Source organism: Pristiophorus japonicus, chromosome 5 (assembly GCF_044704955.1).
Source record: "Pristiophorus japonicus isolate sPriJap1 chromosome 5, sPriJap1.hap1, whole genome shotgun sequence".
NCBI lineage: Eukaryota > Metazoa > Chordata > Chondrichthyes > Pristiophoridae > Pristiophorus > Pristiophorus japonicus.
The window spans coordinates 44,776,379-44,792,732 of record NC_091981.1 but is presented as its reverse complement, the minus strand read 5'-3'; the positions used below and the strand labels follow the sequence as shown (position 1 = coordinate 44,792,732).

Here is a 16,354-nt window from a genome sequence, read left to right as displayed (position 1 = left end):
CCTTCCGCGAGAGGTGGGCACCGGAGGGACTGGAGTGCATCATCACGCCCGGCAACCAAATTTTAATTTGATTTTACGTTTTAAAGTTAATTTGTTTTAATTGCCGGTGCTTTTAGTGTCCCCCTCTCCTTTTATAGGGGGCACTGGAAAAAGGAAAAATTTGATTTTAGTGCCCCAAAAAAAAAACACAAAAAAATAAATAAAAAAGGGGCCTTGTAAATGTCTTGTGTGTGTCATCCAGGTCGGGTGGCACGGATACATGTTTTATGTTTTTGCAGGTGAACTCCAAAAAGAGTTTCATGCACAAGGATTGGTGCCGTGCTGGACCACATGATCCACCCTGACCAGTCCTACACGGTCCCGGGCCGGACAATCCACGATAACATCCATCTGGTCCGGGACCTCATCCATTGTTCCCAGGAGGCTGGTCTGTCGGTCGCCTTCCTATCCCTCGACCAAGAGAAGGCGTTCGACAGGGTGGATCACGACTATCTGCTCGGAACTCTGCGCGCTTTCGGGTTCGGGACGCATTTCGTCGCCCGGATCCGACTTTTGTACGCCGCCGCGGAGTGTCTGATTAAGGTTAACGGGTCCTTGACGGCGCCCCTTCGCTTTAGGAGAGGGGTGCGCCAGGGATGCCCCATGTCCGGCCAGTTATACGCCGTTTGCGTGGAGCCTTTCCTGCGCCTCTTGCGGACGAGGTTGACGGGACTGGCTCTGCAAGGGCCAGGCGTGGAGGTCGTCCTCTCGGCTTACGCCGATGACGTGCTCCTCGCGGTAGAGGATCCCGCTGACCTGCGGAGGATGCGTGAGTGCCAGGAGATTTACTCGGCCGCGTCCTCCGCCAGGATCAACTGGGAGAAATGTTCCGGACTCCTGGTGGGTCAGTGGCGGGTGGACTCCCTGCCGGAGGAGCTCAGGCCTTTTGCCTGGAGCACGACCCATCTCCTCTATCTGGGAGTCTACCTTAGCCCCGACGAGGGAACCTGGCCGGCGAACTGGCAGGAGCTGGAGGCCAAGGTCGCCGCTCGCCTAGGGCGCTGGACAGGACTGCTCCGAGTGCTGTCCTACAGGGGTCGAGCGCTAGTCATAAACCAGCTGGTGGCCGCAATGCTGTGGTACCGGCTGGTCACTTTGACCCCTCCCCCTGCGTTTGTCGCCAAGATACAGAAGAAGCTGGTGGACTTCTTCTGGAACAACAGGAAGCACTGGGTCTCTGCCGCGGTTTTGAGTCTCCCGCTTGAGGAGGGCGGTCAGTCGTTGGTGTGCGTCAGCGCCCAGCTCGCGACTTTCCGTCTTCAGACCCTGCAGAGATACCTTTACGTCGAGCCCCCTCCTAGGTGGTGCGCTCTGGCGAGGTATTTCTTCCGCCAGCAGCTCGACCTCAATTATGACACGCAGCTCCTGTTTGTGAACTTGGGGGGTGCCAGGACCGCCCTCCGGGAGCTGCCTGTCTTTTACAGGGAACTCATCAGGGTCTGGAACAAAGTCTCCACCAAGCGCAGCTCTCCACCGGCTGGAGTGGCGGCCGTCCTGCAGGAGCCGCTGCTCGGGAATCCGTACCTCCACGGCCGAGGCTTCATGTGGCGGTCGGAAGAGAGGGCTGTGGCTGGTGAGGTGACCAGGGTCAGGGACCTGCTCGATGGCGGAGGAGCGGGCTGGATGGCGCCAGACACGCTGGCGCGGCGCCTAAACTCTGCCAACGTCCGCCACGCGGCCGATGCCATCGAGTCGCTAAAAACAGCTCTGGGCCCTGACTCCGTTAGGTGCATCGAGGAGGCTCAAGCACGTGGGGAGATCCCGTCCGAACTGACCCCCGTCCGGACGGAATTCCTCATCGGCGCCAAACCCCGGAACCTCCCTCGGGGGCCGGCGCCTCACAACTTGAGCCGCCTCGGGGAAATCCCCTCCGTGCCTTTCAGTTCCGCGCGGAGGGGTTTCCTGTACGGGCTGCTCATGCACACCCTCAACTTTGCCATCCTCGCCGGCCGTCCGGACACGCCATGGCGTACCATCTTGCCGTCCGGAGGAGGCGGGGGTCCCCGATGGAGGGCACTCTACGCGGGGGTCCTCCCACTATTCATCGGGGACTTGGCCTGGAGGGTGGTGCACGGAGCAGTGCCGTGCAACAAATTTTTAAGCCGGTTCACGGACTCCCAGGCCGCCTGCAATTTCTGCGGTCTGGAGGAGTCCGTGTTCCATGTTTTTATTGAGTGCACGAGGTTGCAGCCCCTGTTCCATTATTTGAAGGGGCTGCTCCTGAAATTCTGGCTGCACTTCAGTCCCACTCTCCTGATCTTTGGGCACCCTGTGCGGAGGGGAGCGGGTTGGTCCGAAGGCCTCCTCGTAGGACTGCTCCTGGGCACGGCCAAGGGTGCCATCAGCCGGTCCAGGCAGCGGGCGGTCGAGGGGGTCGTTCAACCTGACTGCCTGCCTCTCTTCCGCTCTTACATCCGGTCCAGGGTGTCCTTGGAGATGGAGCACGCGGTGTCCACCGGTACGCTCGCGGCCTTCCGCGAGAGGTGGGCACCGGAGGGACTGGAGTGCATCATCACGCCCGGCAACCAAATTTTAATTTGATTTTACGTTTTAAAGTTAATTTGTTTTAATTGCCGGTGCTTTTAGTGTCCCCTTCCCTTTTATAGGGGGCACTGGTGAAAAATTGTGATTTTAGTGCCCAAAAAAAAAACAAAAAAAAAAGAAAAAACACAAAAAAAAACCACAAAAAAGGGGGAAAAAAAAAATGGGCCTTGTAAATGTCTGGAGTGTCACCCAGGTCGGGTGGCACCGTTTAATGTTTTATGTTTTCACAGATAAACTCAAAAGAGTTTCATGCACAAGGATTGGTGCCGTGCTGGACCACATGATCCACCCTGACCAGTCCTACACGGTCCCGGGCCGGACAATCCACGATAACATCCATCTGGTCCGGGACCTCATCCATTGTTCCCAGGAGGCTGGTCTGTCGGTCGCCTTCCTATCCTTCGACCAAGAGAAGGCGTTCGACAGGGTGGATCACGACTATCTGCTCGGAACTCTGCGCGCTTTCGGGTCCGGGACGCATTTCGTCGCCCGGATCCGACTTTTGTACGTCGCCGCGGAGTGTCTGATTAAGGTTAACGGGTCCTTGACGGCGCCCCTTCGCTTTAGGAGAGGGGTGCGCCAGGGATGCCCCATGTCCGGCCAGTTATACGCCGTTTGCGTGGAGCCTTTCCTGCGCCTCTTGCGGACGAGGTTGACGGGACTGGCTCTGCAAGGGCCGGGCGTGCAGGTCGTCCTCTCGGCTTACGCCGATGACGTGCTCCTCGCGGTAGAGGATCCCGCTGACCTGCGGAGGATGCGTGAGTGCCAGGAGATTTACTCGGCCGCGTCCTCCGCCAGGATCAACTGGGAGAAATGTTCCGGACTCCTGGTGGGTCAGTGGCGGGTGGACTCCCTGCCGGAGGAGCTCAGGCCTTTTGCCTGGAGCACGACCCATCTCCTCTATCTGGGAGTCTACCTTAGCCCCGACGAGGGAGCCTGGCCGGCGAACTGGCAGGAGCTGGAGGCCAAGGTCGCCGCTCGCCTAGGGCGCTGGACAGGACTGCTCCGAGTGCTGTCCTACAGGGGTCGAGCGCTCGTCATAAACCAGCTGGTGGCCGCAATGCTGTGGTACCGGCTGGTCACTTTGACCCCTCCCCCTGCGTTTGTCGCCAAGATACAGAAGAAGCTGGTGGACTTCTGGAACAACAGGAAGCACTGGGTCTCTGCCGCGGTCTTGAGTCTCCCGCTTGAGGAGGCCGGTCAGTCGTTGGTGTGCGTCAGCGCCCAGCTCGCGACTTTCCGTCTTCAGACCCTGCAGAGATACCTTTACGTCGGGCCCCCTCCTAGGTGGTGTGCTCTGGCGAGGTATTTCTTCCGCCAGCAGCGCGACGTCAATTATGACACGCAGCTCCTGTTTGTGAACTTGGGGGGTGCCAGGACCGCCCTCCGGGAGCTGCCTGTCTTTTACAGGGAACTCATCAGGGTCTGGAACAAAGTCTCCACCAAGCGCAGCTCTCCGCCGGCTGGAGTGGCGGCCGTCCTGCAGGAGCCGTTGCTCGGGAATCCGTACCTCCACGGCCGAGGTTTCATGTGGCGGTCGGAAGAGAGGGCTGTGGCTGGTGAGGTGACCAGGGTCAGGGACCTGCTCGATGGCGGAGGAGCGGGCTGGATGGCGCCAGACACGCTGGCGCGGCGCCTAAACTCTGCCAACATCCGCCACGCGGCCGATGCCATCGAGTCGCTAAAAACAGCTTTGGGCCCTGACTCCGTTAGGTGCATCGAGGAGGCTCAAGCACGTGGGGAGATCCTGTCCGAACTGACCCCCGTCCGGACGGAATTCCTCATCGGCGCCAAACCCCGGAACCTCCCTCGGGGGCCGGCGCCTCACAATTTGAGCCGCCTCGGGGAAATCCCCTCCGTGCCTTTCAGTTCCGCGCGGATGGGTTTCCTGTACGGGCTGCTCCTGCACACCCTCAACTTTGCCATCCTCGCCGGCCATCCGGACACGCCATGGCGTACCATCTTGCCGTCCGGAGGAGGCGGGGTTCCCCGATGGAGGGCACTCTACGCAGGGGTCCTCCCACTATTCATCGGGGACTTGGCCTGGAGGGTGGTGCACGGAGCAGTGCCGTGCAACAAATTTTTAAGCCGGTTCACGGACTCCCAGGCCGCCTGCAATTTCTGCGGTCTGGAGGAGTCCGTGTTCCATGTTTTTATCGAGTGCACGAGGTTGCAGCCCCTGTTCCATTATTTGAAGGGGCTGCTCCTGAAATTCTGGCTGCACTTCAGTCCCACTCTCCTGATCTTTGGGCACCCTGTGCGGAGGGGAGCGGGTAGGTCCGAAGGCCTCCTCGTAGGACTGCTCCTGGGCACGGCCAAGGGTGCCATCAGCCGGTCCAGGCAGCGGGCGGTCGAGGGGGTCGTTCAACCTGACTGCCTGCCTCTCTTCCGCTCTTACATCCGGTCCAGGGTGTCCTTGGAGATGGAGCACGCGGTGTCCACCGGTACGCTCGCGGCCTTCCGCGAGAGGTGGGCACCGGAGGGACTGGAGTGCATAATCACGCCCGGCAACCAAATTTTAATTTGATTTTACGTTTTTAAGTTTAATTTGTTTTAATTGCCGGTGCTTTTAGTGTCCCCCTTCCCTTTTATAGGGGGCACTGGGGAAAATTGTGATTTTAGTGCCCAAAAAAAAAAACCAAAAAAAGAAAAACACAAAAAAAAAAGGGGGAAAAAAAAAAAAGGGCCTTGTAAATGTCTGGAGTGTCACCCAGGTCGGGTGGCACCGTTTAATGTTTTATGTTCTGCAGGTGAACTCCAAAAAGAGTTTCATGCACAAGGATTGGTGCCGTGCTGGACCACATGATCCACCCTGACCAGTCCTACACGGTCCCGGGCCGGACAATCCACGATAACATCCATCTGGTCCGGGACCTCATCCATTGTTCCCAGGAGGCTGGTCTGTCGGTCGCCTTCCTATCCCTCGACCAAGAGAAGGCGTTCGACAGGGTGGATCACGACTATCTGCTCGGAACTCTGCGCGCTTTCGGGTTCGGGACGCATTTCGTTGCCCGGATCCGACTTTTGTACGTCGCCGCGGAGTGTCTGATTAAGGTTAACGGGTCCTTGACAGCGCCCCTTCGCTTTAGGAGAGGGGTGCGCCAGGGATGCCCCATGTCCGGCCAGTTATATGCCGTTTGCGTGGAGCCTTTCCTGCGTCTGGGTCTCTGCACCCTTTGGGCACCCTGTGCGGAGGGGAGCGGGTAGGTCCGAAGGCCTCCTCGTAGGACTGCTCCTGGGCACGGCCAAGGGTGCCATCAGCCGGTCCAGGCAGCGGGCGGTCGAGGGGGTCGTTCAACCTGACTGCCTGCCTCTCTTCCGCTCTTACATCCGGTCCAGGGTGTCCTTGGAGATGGAGCACGCGGTGTCCACCGGTACGCTCGCGGCCTTCCGCGAGAGGTGGGCACCGGAGGGACTGGAGTGCATCATCACGCCCGGCAACCAAATTTTAATTTGATTTTACGTTTTAAAGTTTAATTTGTTTTAATTGCCAGTGCTTTTAGTGTCCCCCTTCCCTTTTATAGGGGGCACTGGGGAAAAATTGTGATTTTAGTGCCCCAAAAAAAAAAACAAAAAAAAGAAAAACACAAAAAAAAAGGAAAAAAAGGGCCTTGTAAATGTCTGGTGTGTCACCCAGTTCGCGTGGCACGGTTTAATGTTTTGTTTTACAGATAAACTCGAAAAGAGTTCCATGCACAAGGACCCCCAGGTCCCTCTGCACCGCAACATGTTGTAATTTCTCCCCATTCAAATAATATTCCCTTTTACTGTTTTTTTTTCCAAGGTGGATGACCTCACATTTTCCGACATTGTATTCCAACTGCCAAACATTAGCCCATTCGCTTAACCTATCTAAATCTCTTTGCAGCCTCTCTGTGTCCTCTACACAACCCGCTTTCCCACTAATCTTTGTATCATCTGCAAATTTTGTTACACTACACTCCGTCCCCACTTCCAGGTCATCTATGTGTATTGTAAACAGTTGTGGTCCCAGCACCGATCCCTGTGGCACACCACTTACCACCGATTTCCAACCCGAAAAGGACCCATTTATCCCGACTCTCTGCTTTCTGTTAGCCAACCAATTCTCGATCCATGCTAATACATTTCCTCTGACTCCGCGTACCTTTATCTTCTGCAGTAACCTTTTGTGTGGCACCTTATTGAATGCCTTTTGGAAATCTAAATACATCACATCCATTGGTACACCTCTATCCACCATGCTCGTTATATCCTCAAAGAATTCCAGTAAATTAGTTAAACATGATTTCCCCTTCATGAATCCATGTTGCGTCTGCTTGATTGCACGATACCTATCTAGATGTCCCGCTATTTCTTCCTTAATGATAGCTTCACGCATTTTCCCCACTACAGATATTAAACTAACCGGTCTATAGTTACCTGCCTTTTGTCTGTCCCCTTTTTTAAACAGAGGCGTTACATTAGCTGCTTTCCAATCCGCTGGTACCTCCCCAGAGTCCAGAGAATTTTGATTATAACGAATGCATCTGCTATAACTTCCGCCATCTCTTTTAATACCCTGGGATGCATTTCATCAGGACCAGGGGACTTGTCTACCTTGAGTCCCATTAGCCTGTCCAGCACTACCCCCCTAGTGATAGTGATTATCTCAAGGTCCTCCCTTCCCACATTCCCGTGACCAGCAATTTTTGGCATGGTTTTTGTGTCTCCCACTGTGAAGACCGAAGCAAAATAATTGTTTAAGGTCTCAGCCATTTCCACATTTCCCATTATTAAATCCTCCTTCTCATCTTCTAAGGGACCAACATTTACTTTAGTCACTCTTTTCCGTTTTATACATCGGTAAAAGCTTTTACTATCTGTTTTTATGTTTTGCGCAAGTTTACTTTCGTAATCTATCTTTCCTTTCTTAATTGCTTTCTTAGTCATTCTTTGTTGTCGTTTAAAATGTTCCCAATCTTCTAGTTTCCCACTAACCTTGGCCAACTTATACGCATTGTTTTTTAATTTGATACTCTCCTTTATTTCCTTGGTTATCTACGACTGGTTATCCCTTTTCTTACCGCCCTTCTTTTTCACTGGAATATATTTTTGTTGAGCACTATGAAAGAGCTCCTTAAAAGTCCTCCACTGTTCCTCAATTGTGCTATGGTTTAGTCTGTGTTCCCAGTCTACTTTAGCCAACTCTGCCCTCATCCCACTGTAGTCCCCTTTGTTTAAGCATAGTACGCTCGTTTGAGACACTACTTCCTCACCCTCAATCTGTATTACAAATTCAACCATACTGTGATCACTCATTCCGAGAGGATCTTTTATTAGGAGCTCATTTATTATTCCTGTCTCATTACACAGGACCAGATCTAAAATAGCTTGCTCCCTTGTAGGTTCTGTAACATACTGTTCTAAGAAACAATCCCGTATGCATTCTATGAATTCCTCCTCAAGGCTACCCCGTGCGATTTGATTTGACCAATCGATATGTAGGTTAAAATCCCCCATGATTACTGCCGTTCCTTTTTCACATGCCTCCATTATTCCCTTGATTATTGCCCGCCCCACCATGAAGTTATTATTTGGGGGCCTATAAACCACGCCCACCAGTGACTTTTCCCCTTACTATCTCTAATCTCCACCCACAATGATTCAACATTTTGTTCATTAGAGCCAATATTGTCTCTCACAACTGCCCTGATATCATCCTTTATTAACAGAACTACCCCACCTCCTTTCCCTTCTTGTCTATCTTTCCGAATTGTCAGATACCCCTGTATGTTTAATTCCCAGTCTTGGCCACCCTGCAACCACGTTTCTGTAATGGCCACCAAATCATACCCATTTGTAATGATTTGTGCCGTCAACTCATTTACTTTATTTCGAATGCTGCGTGCGTTTAGGTAGAGTGTTTTAATACTAGTTTTTAAACCATGATTTTTAGTTTTGACCCCTCCTGCAGCCCCTTTATATTCATACATATTGTCCCTTTCTATCTCCTTGTGGTTTACACTTACCCCAGTGCTACTCTGCTCTGTTGCCTCCTGCCTTTTGCATTCTTTCTTGGGGTTCTGTTCATCTGAGCTCTCACCCACTCTAACTAGCTCAGAGCCCTCTCCTGGGTTCCGAATACTCCTTGCATTGAGGCACCGAGCTTTCAGGCTTGCCTTTTTATTGCACTTTGACCCTTTAGAATTTTGCTGTACAGTGGCCCTTTTTGTTTTTTGCCTTGGGTTTCTCTGCCCTCCACTTTTACTCATCTCCTTTCTGTCTTTTGCTTCTTTCTCCATTTTGTTTCCCTCTGATTCCCTGCATTGGTTCCCATCCCCCTACCATATTAGTTTAACTCCTCCCCAACAGCACTAGCAAACACTCCCCCTAGAGCATTGGTTCCGGTACTGCCCAGGTGCAGAAGTCCGGTTTGTACTGGTCCCACCTCCCCAGAACCGGTTCCAATTCCCCAGGAATTTGAATCCCTCCCTGCTGCACCACTGCTCAAGCCACGTATTCATCTGAGCTATCCTGCGATTTCTACTCTCACTAGCACGTGACACTGGTAGCAATCCCGAGATTACTACTTTTGAGGTCCTGCTTTTTAATTTAGCTCCTTAAATTCTTCTCATCCCTTTTTTTGCCTATATCCTTGGTACAAATGTGCACCACGACAACTGGCTGTTCACCCTCCCTTTTCAGAATGTCCTGCACCCGCTCCTTGACCCTTGCACCAGGGAGGCAACATCCCATCCTGGAGTCTCGGTTGCGGCCGCAGAAACGCCTATCTATTCCCCTTACAATTGAATCTCCTATCACTATCGCTCTCCCACTCTTTTTCCTGTCCTCCTTTGCAGCAGAGCCAGCCACGGTGCCATGAACTTGGCTGCTGCTGCCCTCCCCTGATGAGTCATCCCCCTCAACAGTACTCAAAGCGGTGTATCTGCTTTGCAGGGGGATGACCACAGGGGACCCCTGCACTACCTTCCTTGCACTGCTCTTCCTGCTGGCCTTCCATTCCCTATCTGGCTGTGAACCCTTCACCTGCGGTAAGACCAACTCGCTACATGTGCTACTCACGTCATTCTTAGCATCATGGATGCTCCAGAGTGAATTCACCCTCAGCTCCAATTCCGCAATGCGGACCGTCAGGAGCTGGAGGCGGATACACTTCCCGCACACGTAGTCGTCAGGGACACTGGAAGTGTCCCTGAGTTCCCACATGGTACAGGAGGAGCATATCACATGACCGAGCTCTCCTGCCATGACTTAATCCTTAGATACACTTAAATTGGCAACAACAATGCTAAAGTTTACTCACTGTTATAGAAGAGAAAAAAGAAAAACTACTCACCAATCACCAGCCAATCACTTACCCCCTTGGCTGTGACGTCACCTTTCTATTTCTTTCTACTTCTTTTTTGCCTTCTCCCTGTTGCTGCACAAGCTGGGCCTCTCCACGCACCTCCTCAACACTGCTCTCCAGACTCCCTGCTGTGCCTTTTATAGGCCTCTCGCCGAAGACCCGACTGCCTCTCCACGCATCTCGAAGGATTCTAGGGCTGGAGGGGGAGGGAGAATGGTTATAGAGATAGGGGCAAGGCCATCGGGGATTTGAACAGAAGGATGAGAATTTTAAAAGAGGAATTGTTGGGCTGGGAGCTAATGTAACTCGGCAAGCACAAGTTCATCAAATTTAAGCTATTTTTACAGTGAGTTTCCAATCAAACTAGGAAGGACAAATTTATTTATATTGCTCATGCATCTTTCCACATGTAGATCAGTTGGATCTGGGAGTAGGGTGCTGCTGATCCACTGGTCAGTGGATGTTAGTGTTACCATAGAACATAATGTGGAACCCTAATTTATATGGAAGAGAAGTACTATATGTGAAGATTTCAGTGGAACTATTTTCATGGATATATTCCCTTTTCATAAGGGGTAAGGGAGTTAAAAGAAAAACGTCTTGAGGACCGAAATTGCCCCTTCTGAAAAGGCCTCTGGCCGCCTAAAAGCGGCGGCTCGGGGCGGCGTGGAATGACCGCCGACTCTGCGGAGGGGTCACCATTTTGCAAATTGCTCTTCATCAGGGGTGGAGCGGTGTAGGGAACTGATCCGCTCATTTTCCTGGCGAACACCAACCTCTTACCGACCGGCAGCGACTGCTTCCCGAAATTGCCCCACGGGAAATATTTCTTTTGCAGAATTGCCCCGCAGGAGCAGCGCCGCCATCGGCCGGTGCCCCCAACAGCTTTTTGTGTCAGTACACTCCTTGTTGGTTGGCGGCGCGGCCGCCCTTAAAGGGGAGGTGGCGCTGCCTGCGACGTCATTTTATTTTTTATTGTCGGCCGACTGCCGGGTTTGGCCAAGTCGCCAACAGGCAGCCTAGCACCCCCTCTTGGGTGCCAGGCCCGTGGCCCGGCCGAAACCCTCACTTGTGGCCTAGTGGACCTAATGTCATTAGCGCAGCGCTGATGTGTGATCGGGGCAGCTGAGCCGCTGAAAGGGCACATCCGCCAGATGCGACTCCATCTGCCCTGAGCAAAAAAATACGTCCAAGTGCTGAATATCGACGATACCTGTGCCGCTACCCATGCAGCGGAGAAAAACTACAAAAAACAGAAGGTGCAGCCCGTTTTGGGCCAAGGTAAATTTCTATTCCCTTATATCTTATGAGGAAAATGGATAAAGGAGTAATTGTGCTCAACCAGCAAAACTGGGATAAAAGTGCTGAGGTTTTGTAACAATCCCTACTTCAAATTCCAATGGTTTAACCAGAATTTGAAGAAGAGATGTAGTTGATTATGGAAATAATCATGATACAGTTTTGGAGAGTATTATTTTGTGTGAAGATACTAATTTTTTTCATTGACTGTGAGTGGTTGGAAAATCTAGCACAATGCCTAGTAGAAATGTAATTGAGTGTGTATGCGTTGATAGGTCTGGAGGTAACCTGTTTCACAAAATACAATTTATTTGCATAGCATTGAAAGCCAAATGTAGATTTTGTACTCTGGTTTTAAATCCCGCCCATCTAAGTGATATATTTAATAGTTTTGTACTTTCATGTGTTTGAAGAGCATTTTAATAAAACTGATATGGCCAGGATTTTTCAAAAAAAGTTTGTTTTTGTTAATTGTCTTTTATATTACACATTTTAAGGATTATTAAAATAAAATTTCAGAATAAAATTGAGTGGTTATTACAGATTTATAATCAATAGATAAATAATTTAGTTATTTATCTATTGATTATAAATCAATAGATAAATAAGAGTCATCTTACTGAGATTTTAATTCTTGTCTTTAATAAAGCTGATACCAAGTATAATGAGCAGTTTCCCACAGCAGATTTTATGGAAATAGTTTTTAAAATAAAGAAGAAAGGAAAGTCTTGCATTTATAGAGCGCCTTTTATTACCTCAGGATGCCCCAAAGCGCTTTAGATCCAATAACATACTTTTGAAGTTTAGTCACTGTTGTAATGTAGGAAACGTAGCCACTGATGTACGCACAGAAAGATCCCACAAACAGCAATGTGATAATGACCAGATAATCTATTTTAGTGATGTTGATTGAGGGCTAAACATTGGCCAGAACACCGGCTAAAACTCCCCTGCTGCTATTCGAATAGTACCATGGGATCTTTTACATCCACCTTAGAGGGCAGACGGATCCTTGGTTTAACATCTTATCCGAAGACGGCATCTCCGACAGTGCAGCACTCCTTCAGTACTGCACTGGAGTGTCAGCCTAGATTTTATGCTCAAGTCTCTGGAGTGTGGTTTGAACCCGCAACCTTCTGGCTCAGGCGATTGTATTACCAACTGAGCCACAGCTGACACATTAATAAGATTGTTTGTTGCAAAACTAACAAAACATCACCAAAAGCAGAAGAATAATTATTAGGATAACAATTTAAGAAAGCTATTTTTCAAGTTGTTTGAAATTTGTAGCGAGCCAGCTAGAGAAGAATCCTGACAACACAATGTTCTAACGTTCTTTGCTTTTTACAGACTGGTTTTACCACATTCCTCGGAAACCAAACAAAACAGAAAAGAGCCAGATACAACTTCCGCCAACTTCCCAGATCCCAGGCTTGAGTGACCTTGCAGAGCCTCACAAGGAGATCACCTTTGATAGCCGTAGATTGTGGATTAGGGACACAGACTCAGACTATGTAAAATTAGCCAAACAAGGAGGCAGAGCGGGTAAGAGGACAAGTCAGTTTATCTGATGCTTGATTAAGGTAATTGTTTACTCCATATATAAGATAATTGCAGATAATTGAAGCTCCCTGCCACCAGTACATACTCCAAACATTACTCCCATTAATTCTCATTTTGGGAACGGTAGCATAGTGGTAATGTTACGAGACTAATGATCCAGAGATGCAAGTTCAAATCCCACCATGGCAGCTGGGGAATTCAGTTAATTGAATAAATCTGAAATAAAAATCTGATATCAGTAATGGAGACCATGGGCTAGATTTTACACTTTTGTGCAGATCGCCCAAAAATGGGCGGTATTTCTGACGCGGGTGGTAAAAATGGTTTTTCAGATCGCCGGCTTGTCGCCCATTATCAAAACCCCTAGTCTCCATTTTTGAAATTGGGCGTTACCATGAGCAATATGAAATGGGCGGTAGCGTTAAATCTCTCTGACCTTCTGCTGTAAAGTGTCGCCATCCTTAGCAACTGCATGGCAACGCTCGATTCCCACGATTCAGGAAGTCAAGTGTCATCATGACATGCGCAGAAGAGGAGATAGATAGAGAGGGAGTGAAGGCGTGTGTGGGTGTGGTGTGGCTGCTTTGGGAGGAAGGAGGGAGAGTTTAGAGCTTTAGAGCAAATAGGGAAACAAAAATTAGCTGTTAGCAGCCAGATATTTGCCCGAATTTTTCACCTATAATGGAGGGAGAGGAGGAGGAGGTGACATAGCACGCTGTGGAGACTGACGCTGGCGAGAGCAGTGAGCTGGGAGAGGAGTATATTGGAGGGTGCAAAAGAGCGAGGAGGTTGCCGGATGAGCCAAATGTCTCCCTCCTGCAGAAGGTTGAGTTACGCTGAGGTGATTTGACACAGGGAGGGCGTGGGAAGCCCACCCCAAAGGCCTACCAGAAGATATGGTCCGAGATAGCAAAGGTGGTCTCATCAGCGACTAACTAGGTGCGGGAGGGCAACCAATGCCGCAAACGATGGAACGACCTTGTCAGATCTGCAATAGTAAGTATTACATTTATTTACATGTACTTATGTATTTATATAATTTGATTTGTAACTATCAGCAGATATGAGATCTTTCACTTTTATCGGGAATGTTGTAGTCAAAGCCTGCGGTCATGGTGCACGTCTTTAGGTAAAGAATGATAATTATCGCAATAATCGTGATTACATCTGTCAGTTATGTGCTGTATCAGTCTCTGTGACAGTACCTAGCAATGATATCACACAATGATCTCATGCCATGTCGTCCTGTCACCTTTTACAGAAGAAGCTATCGACGATGAGGTCCATGCAGAGGTGAACAGGTGGGGGGGCCACCAGTTCTCAGCGACATCACTGAGATGGAGGAGCGGGTGCTCACACTCGTGGGGAAGCACCCCCGGACGGCCACACAGGCAGCTGCAGACCCTGAAGTGATGCGACGTGAGTAAAGTTTACACCATTGCGTGATGTAAAGTCAGTGGATGCCACACCCACTCATATCCGAACAATCATATATGATAATTGTCCGATAAATAATGCTGGCCTAATGAAAATCATTGCAATGCAGAATGTGTTGATGGTCATGAAATGTGATAACTGTGATGATTTTGATAGCGGTGGTGCTTTTGTCGTGCATATGCTGTGTGTAACGCTGGAATCACCTTGTGACCCTAGCACCCAATTCTCCTCTAATAACCTCATTTGTGTTTTGCAGCGCGGCCCCAGGCAAGATCACAGAGGCCAGAAGGTGGGTGCGTGGGGCTGGACTCACCGGACGATCCTACATCTGGTGCTGAGGAGCTCTGATTCTCGCTGGGTCTGTTCTCTACGGATGAGAGCGCGGACTTCGAGGAATCTGCATCGCCACGCTCCAGAAGCCATTCCACCCTAAGGCCACCTAGTGCTCATCCAGTCATTCCCACCTCCGCTCTGGAGGTATTGGCCCCAAGCACCTTGCCACAGGGCACCCCATTTGTCCCCAGGACGGCGCCGACCCCGCGGAAGTTTCATGGACGCGGCAAGTCTGATCCACGAGCTCCACATGAGAGCGGAGAGATGGTACAGTTGTCCAGGAGAACTGTAGACATTGGAGACCAGCTTCGCGATGCATTGGGGGGCATATTCCGACAGCTGGCCACCATGACTGTGTATGTCCTGCGGAGAGCGGAGGCCCTGGAGGCGATAGCCAGGAACACTGCTGGCACAGGCCTCCCAGTGGTCCCGGAGCGCAGCAATCCACCTCTAAGTTCCACACCACCACTGCGAACGACAGGACCAAGATTCTGCTTCTGGATCCGAGAATGTTCCCCCCTCGGCACCCCCCCACTCCCATACCCATTCAACCACCGCCTCTGCCTTCATTCCCCCCTAATGAGACATCTCCTGAGGAGCTCTTCGGCCAGGTGGCGTGGAGCAAGGAGAGAAAGGGGTAGAGGTAGGGAGAAGAAGGGGAGGGGGAAAAGAAAGTGAGGTGCATGTCCTCAGGTGATAGCTGTGTTATATCTCCATTTGGGTGTAAGCAATTTGTTGTAATGTATGGGGGGAGGGGGCCACCCTCCTGCTTTGCATTTGTAATCTGTGTTGCTGGACATGTTGACCATTTGATCAATGTCAATGGTGGAAAAAGTAGGCTGTGGGTGGGGGTGGGGTGTTTTTGGCCGTGATACATATGACTTCAGACCAATGTTGGTAGAACATTTTTTTTATTCAACAAAACCTTGTTGCGCATTGTCTCAGATAGCGAGAGTGTTACACACTGGTGATTCCTTAACATGAAAGGGTTAAATAAAACTTAACTTCAATCAACTTAAACTTTAACTGGCACCAAGGTGATGCCCACTATTGAAATCTGAGCTGCACACACACAGCAGTGTGTTAGCATTGTCACTCACAGCAACGTTCTTTCAGGCAAATCGTTCAGTTATCAGCTCCTGTAAGAGTCTTGCAGCTATGTAGCCACCCCGAGCCCTTTCCCGCGGTCTGGAGGGGGACGTGGGCATGGTTGCATAGTCAGCCTGATTGTCTGGCCCTAGGTCATCATCCAGCCTCTCGTCCTCCTCTTCCTCTCTCTCCTGAGGTGGACCATCAGTCCCTTCTGGCAATTCATGTCCCCTCCTGATAGCCAGGTTGTGCAGCATGGAGCGCACGACCACGAATTTAGCTACTTGCTCAGGGTTGTATTGTAGCTCCCCTCCTGAGTGGTCCAGGCATCTAAAGCGCTGCTTAAGCACAGTTATTGTTTTTTGGACCACATTGCGTGTGTCTCTGTGGCTCTGGTTGTATTGCTTCTCGTCCTTGGTGTGGGTTTCACACAGGGGGGTCATCAGCCAGGTGGCTAGGCCATATCGGTTGTCACCAAGCATCCAGCGTTGACCTTGTGGCTGACTCTTAAACATGTCAGAGACAGTGCTCTCACGCAGGATGTAAGCCTCATCGAAGCTGCCCGGACATTTGGCATTCACTGCCATAATGATCTGGTTGTGGTCGACAACTAGTTGGACCTTCAGGGAGTGAAATCCTTTTCTGTTATGAAAAAGCTCTGGGTCCTGAGATGGTGCCCGCATGGTGATGTAAGTGCACTGTATTGCTCCCTGCACCCTG

General features: G+C 50.6%; 1 protein-coding gene and 1 long non-coding RNA gene across 7 annotated transcripts in view; one reads left to right on the top strand and one right to left on the bottom strand.

Moving 5' to 3' along the window:
• The window catches only part of LOC139263792 (uncharacterized protein C7orf57-like), a 194,314-nt gene that overhangs the window by 68,647 nt on the left and 109,313 nt on the right, over positions 1 to 16,354 (top strand). For all 5 annotated transcript variants that reach the window (XM_070879848.1, XM_070879846.1, XM_070879845.1 and 2 more), the window contains exon 3: positions 12,563 to 12,757. In XM_070879848.1, the coding sequence (XP_070735949.1) occupies positions 12,563 to 12,757 (195 nt within the window). The remainder of the gene's footprint in view (positions 1 to 12,562; positions 12,758 to 16,354) is intronic.
• LOC139263793 (uncharacterized) overlaps positions 1 to 16,354 on the bottom strand; it is a 125,876-nt gene that overhangs the window by 16,425 nt on the left and 93,097 nt on the right. The window lies entirely within an intron of this gene.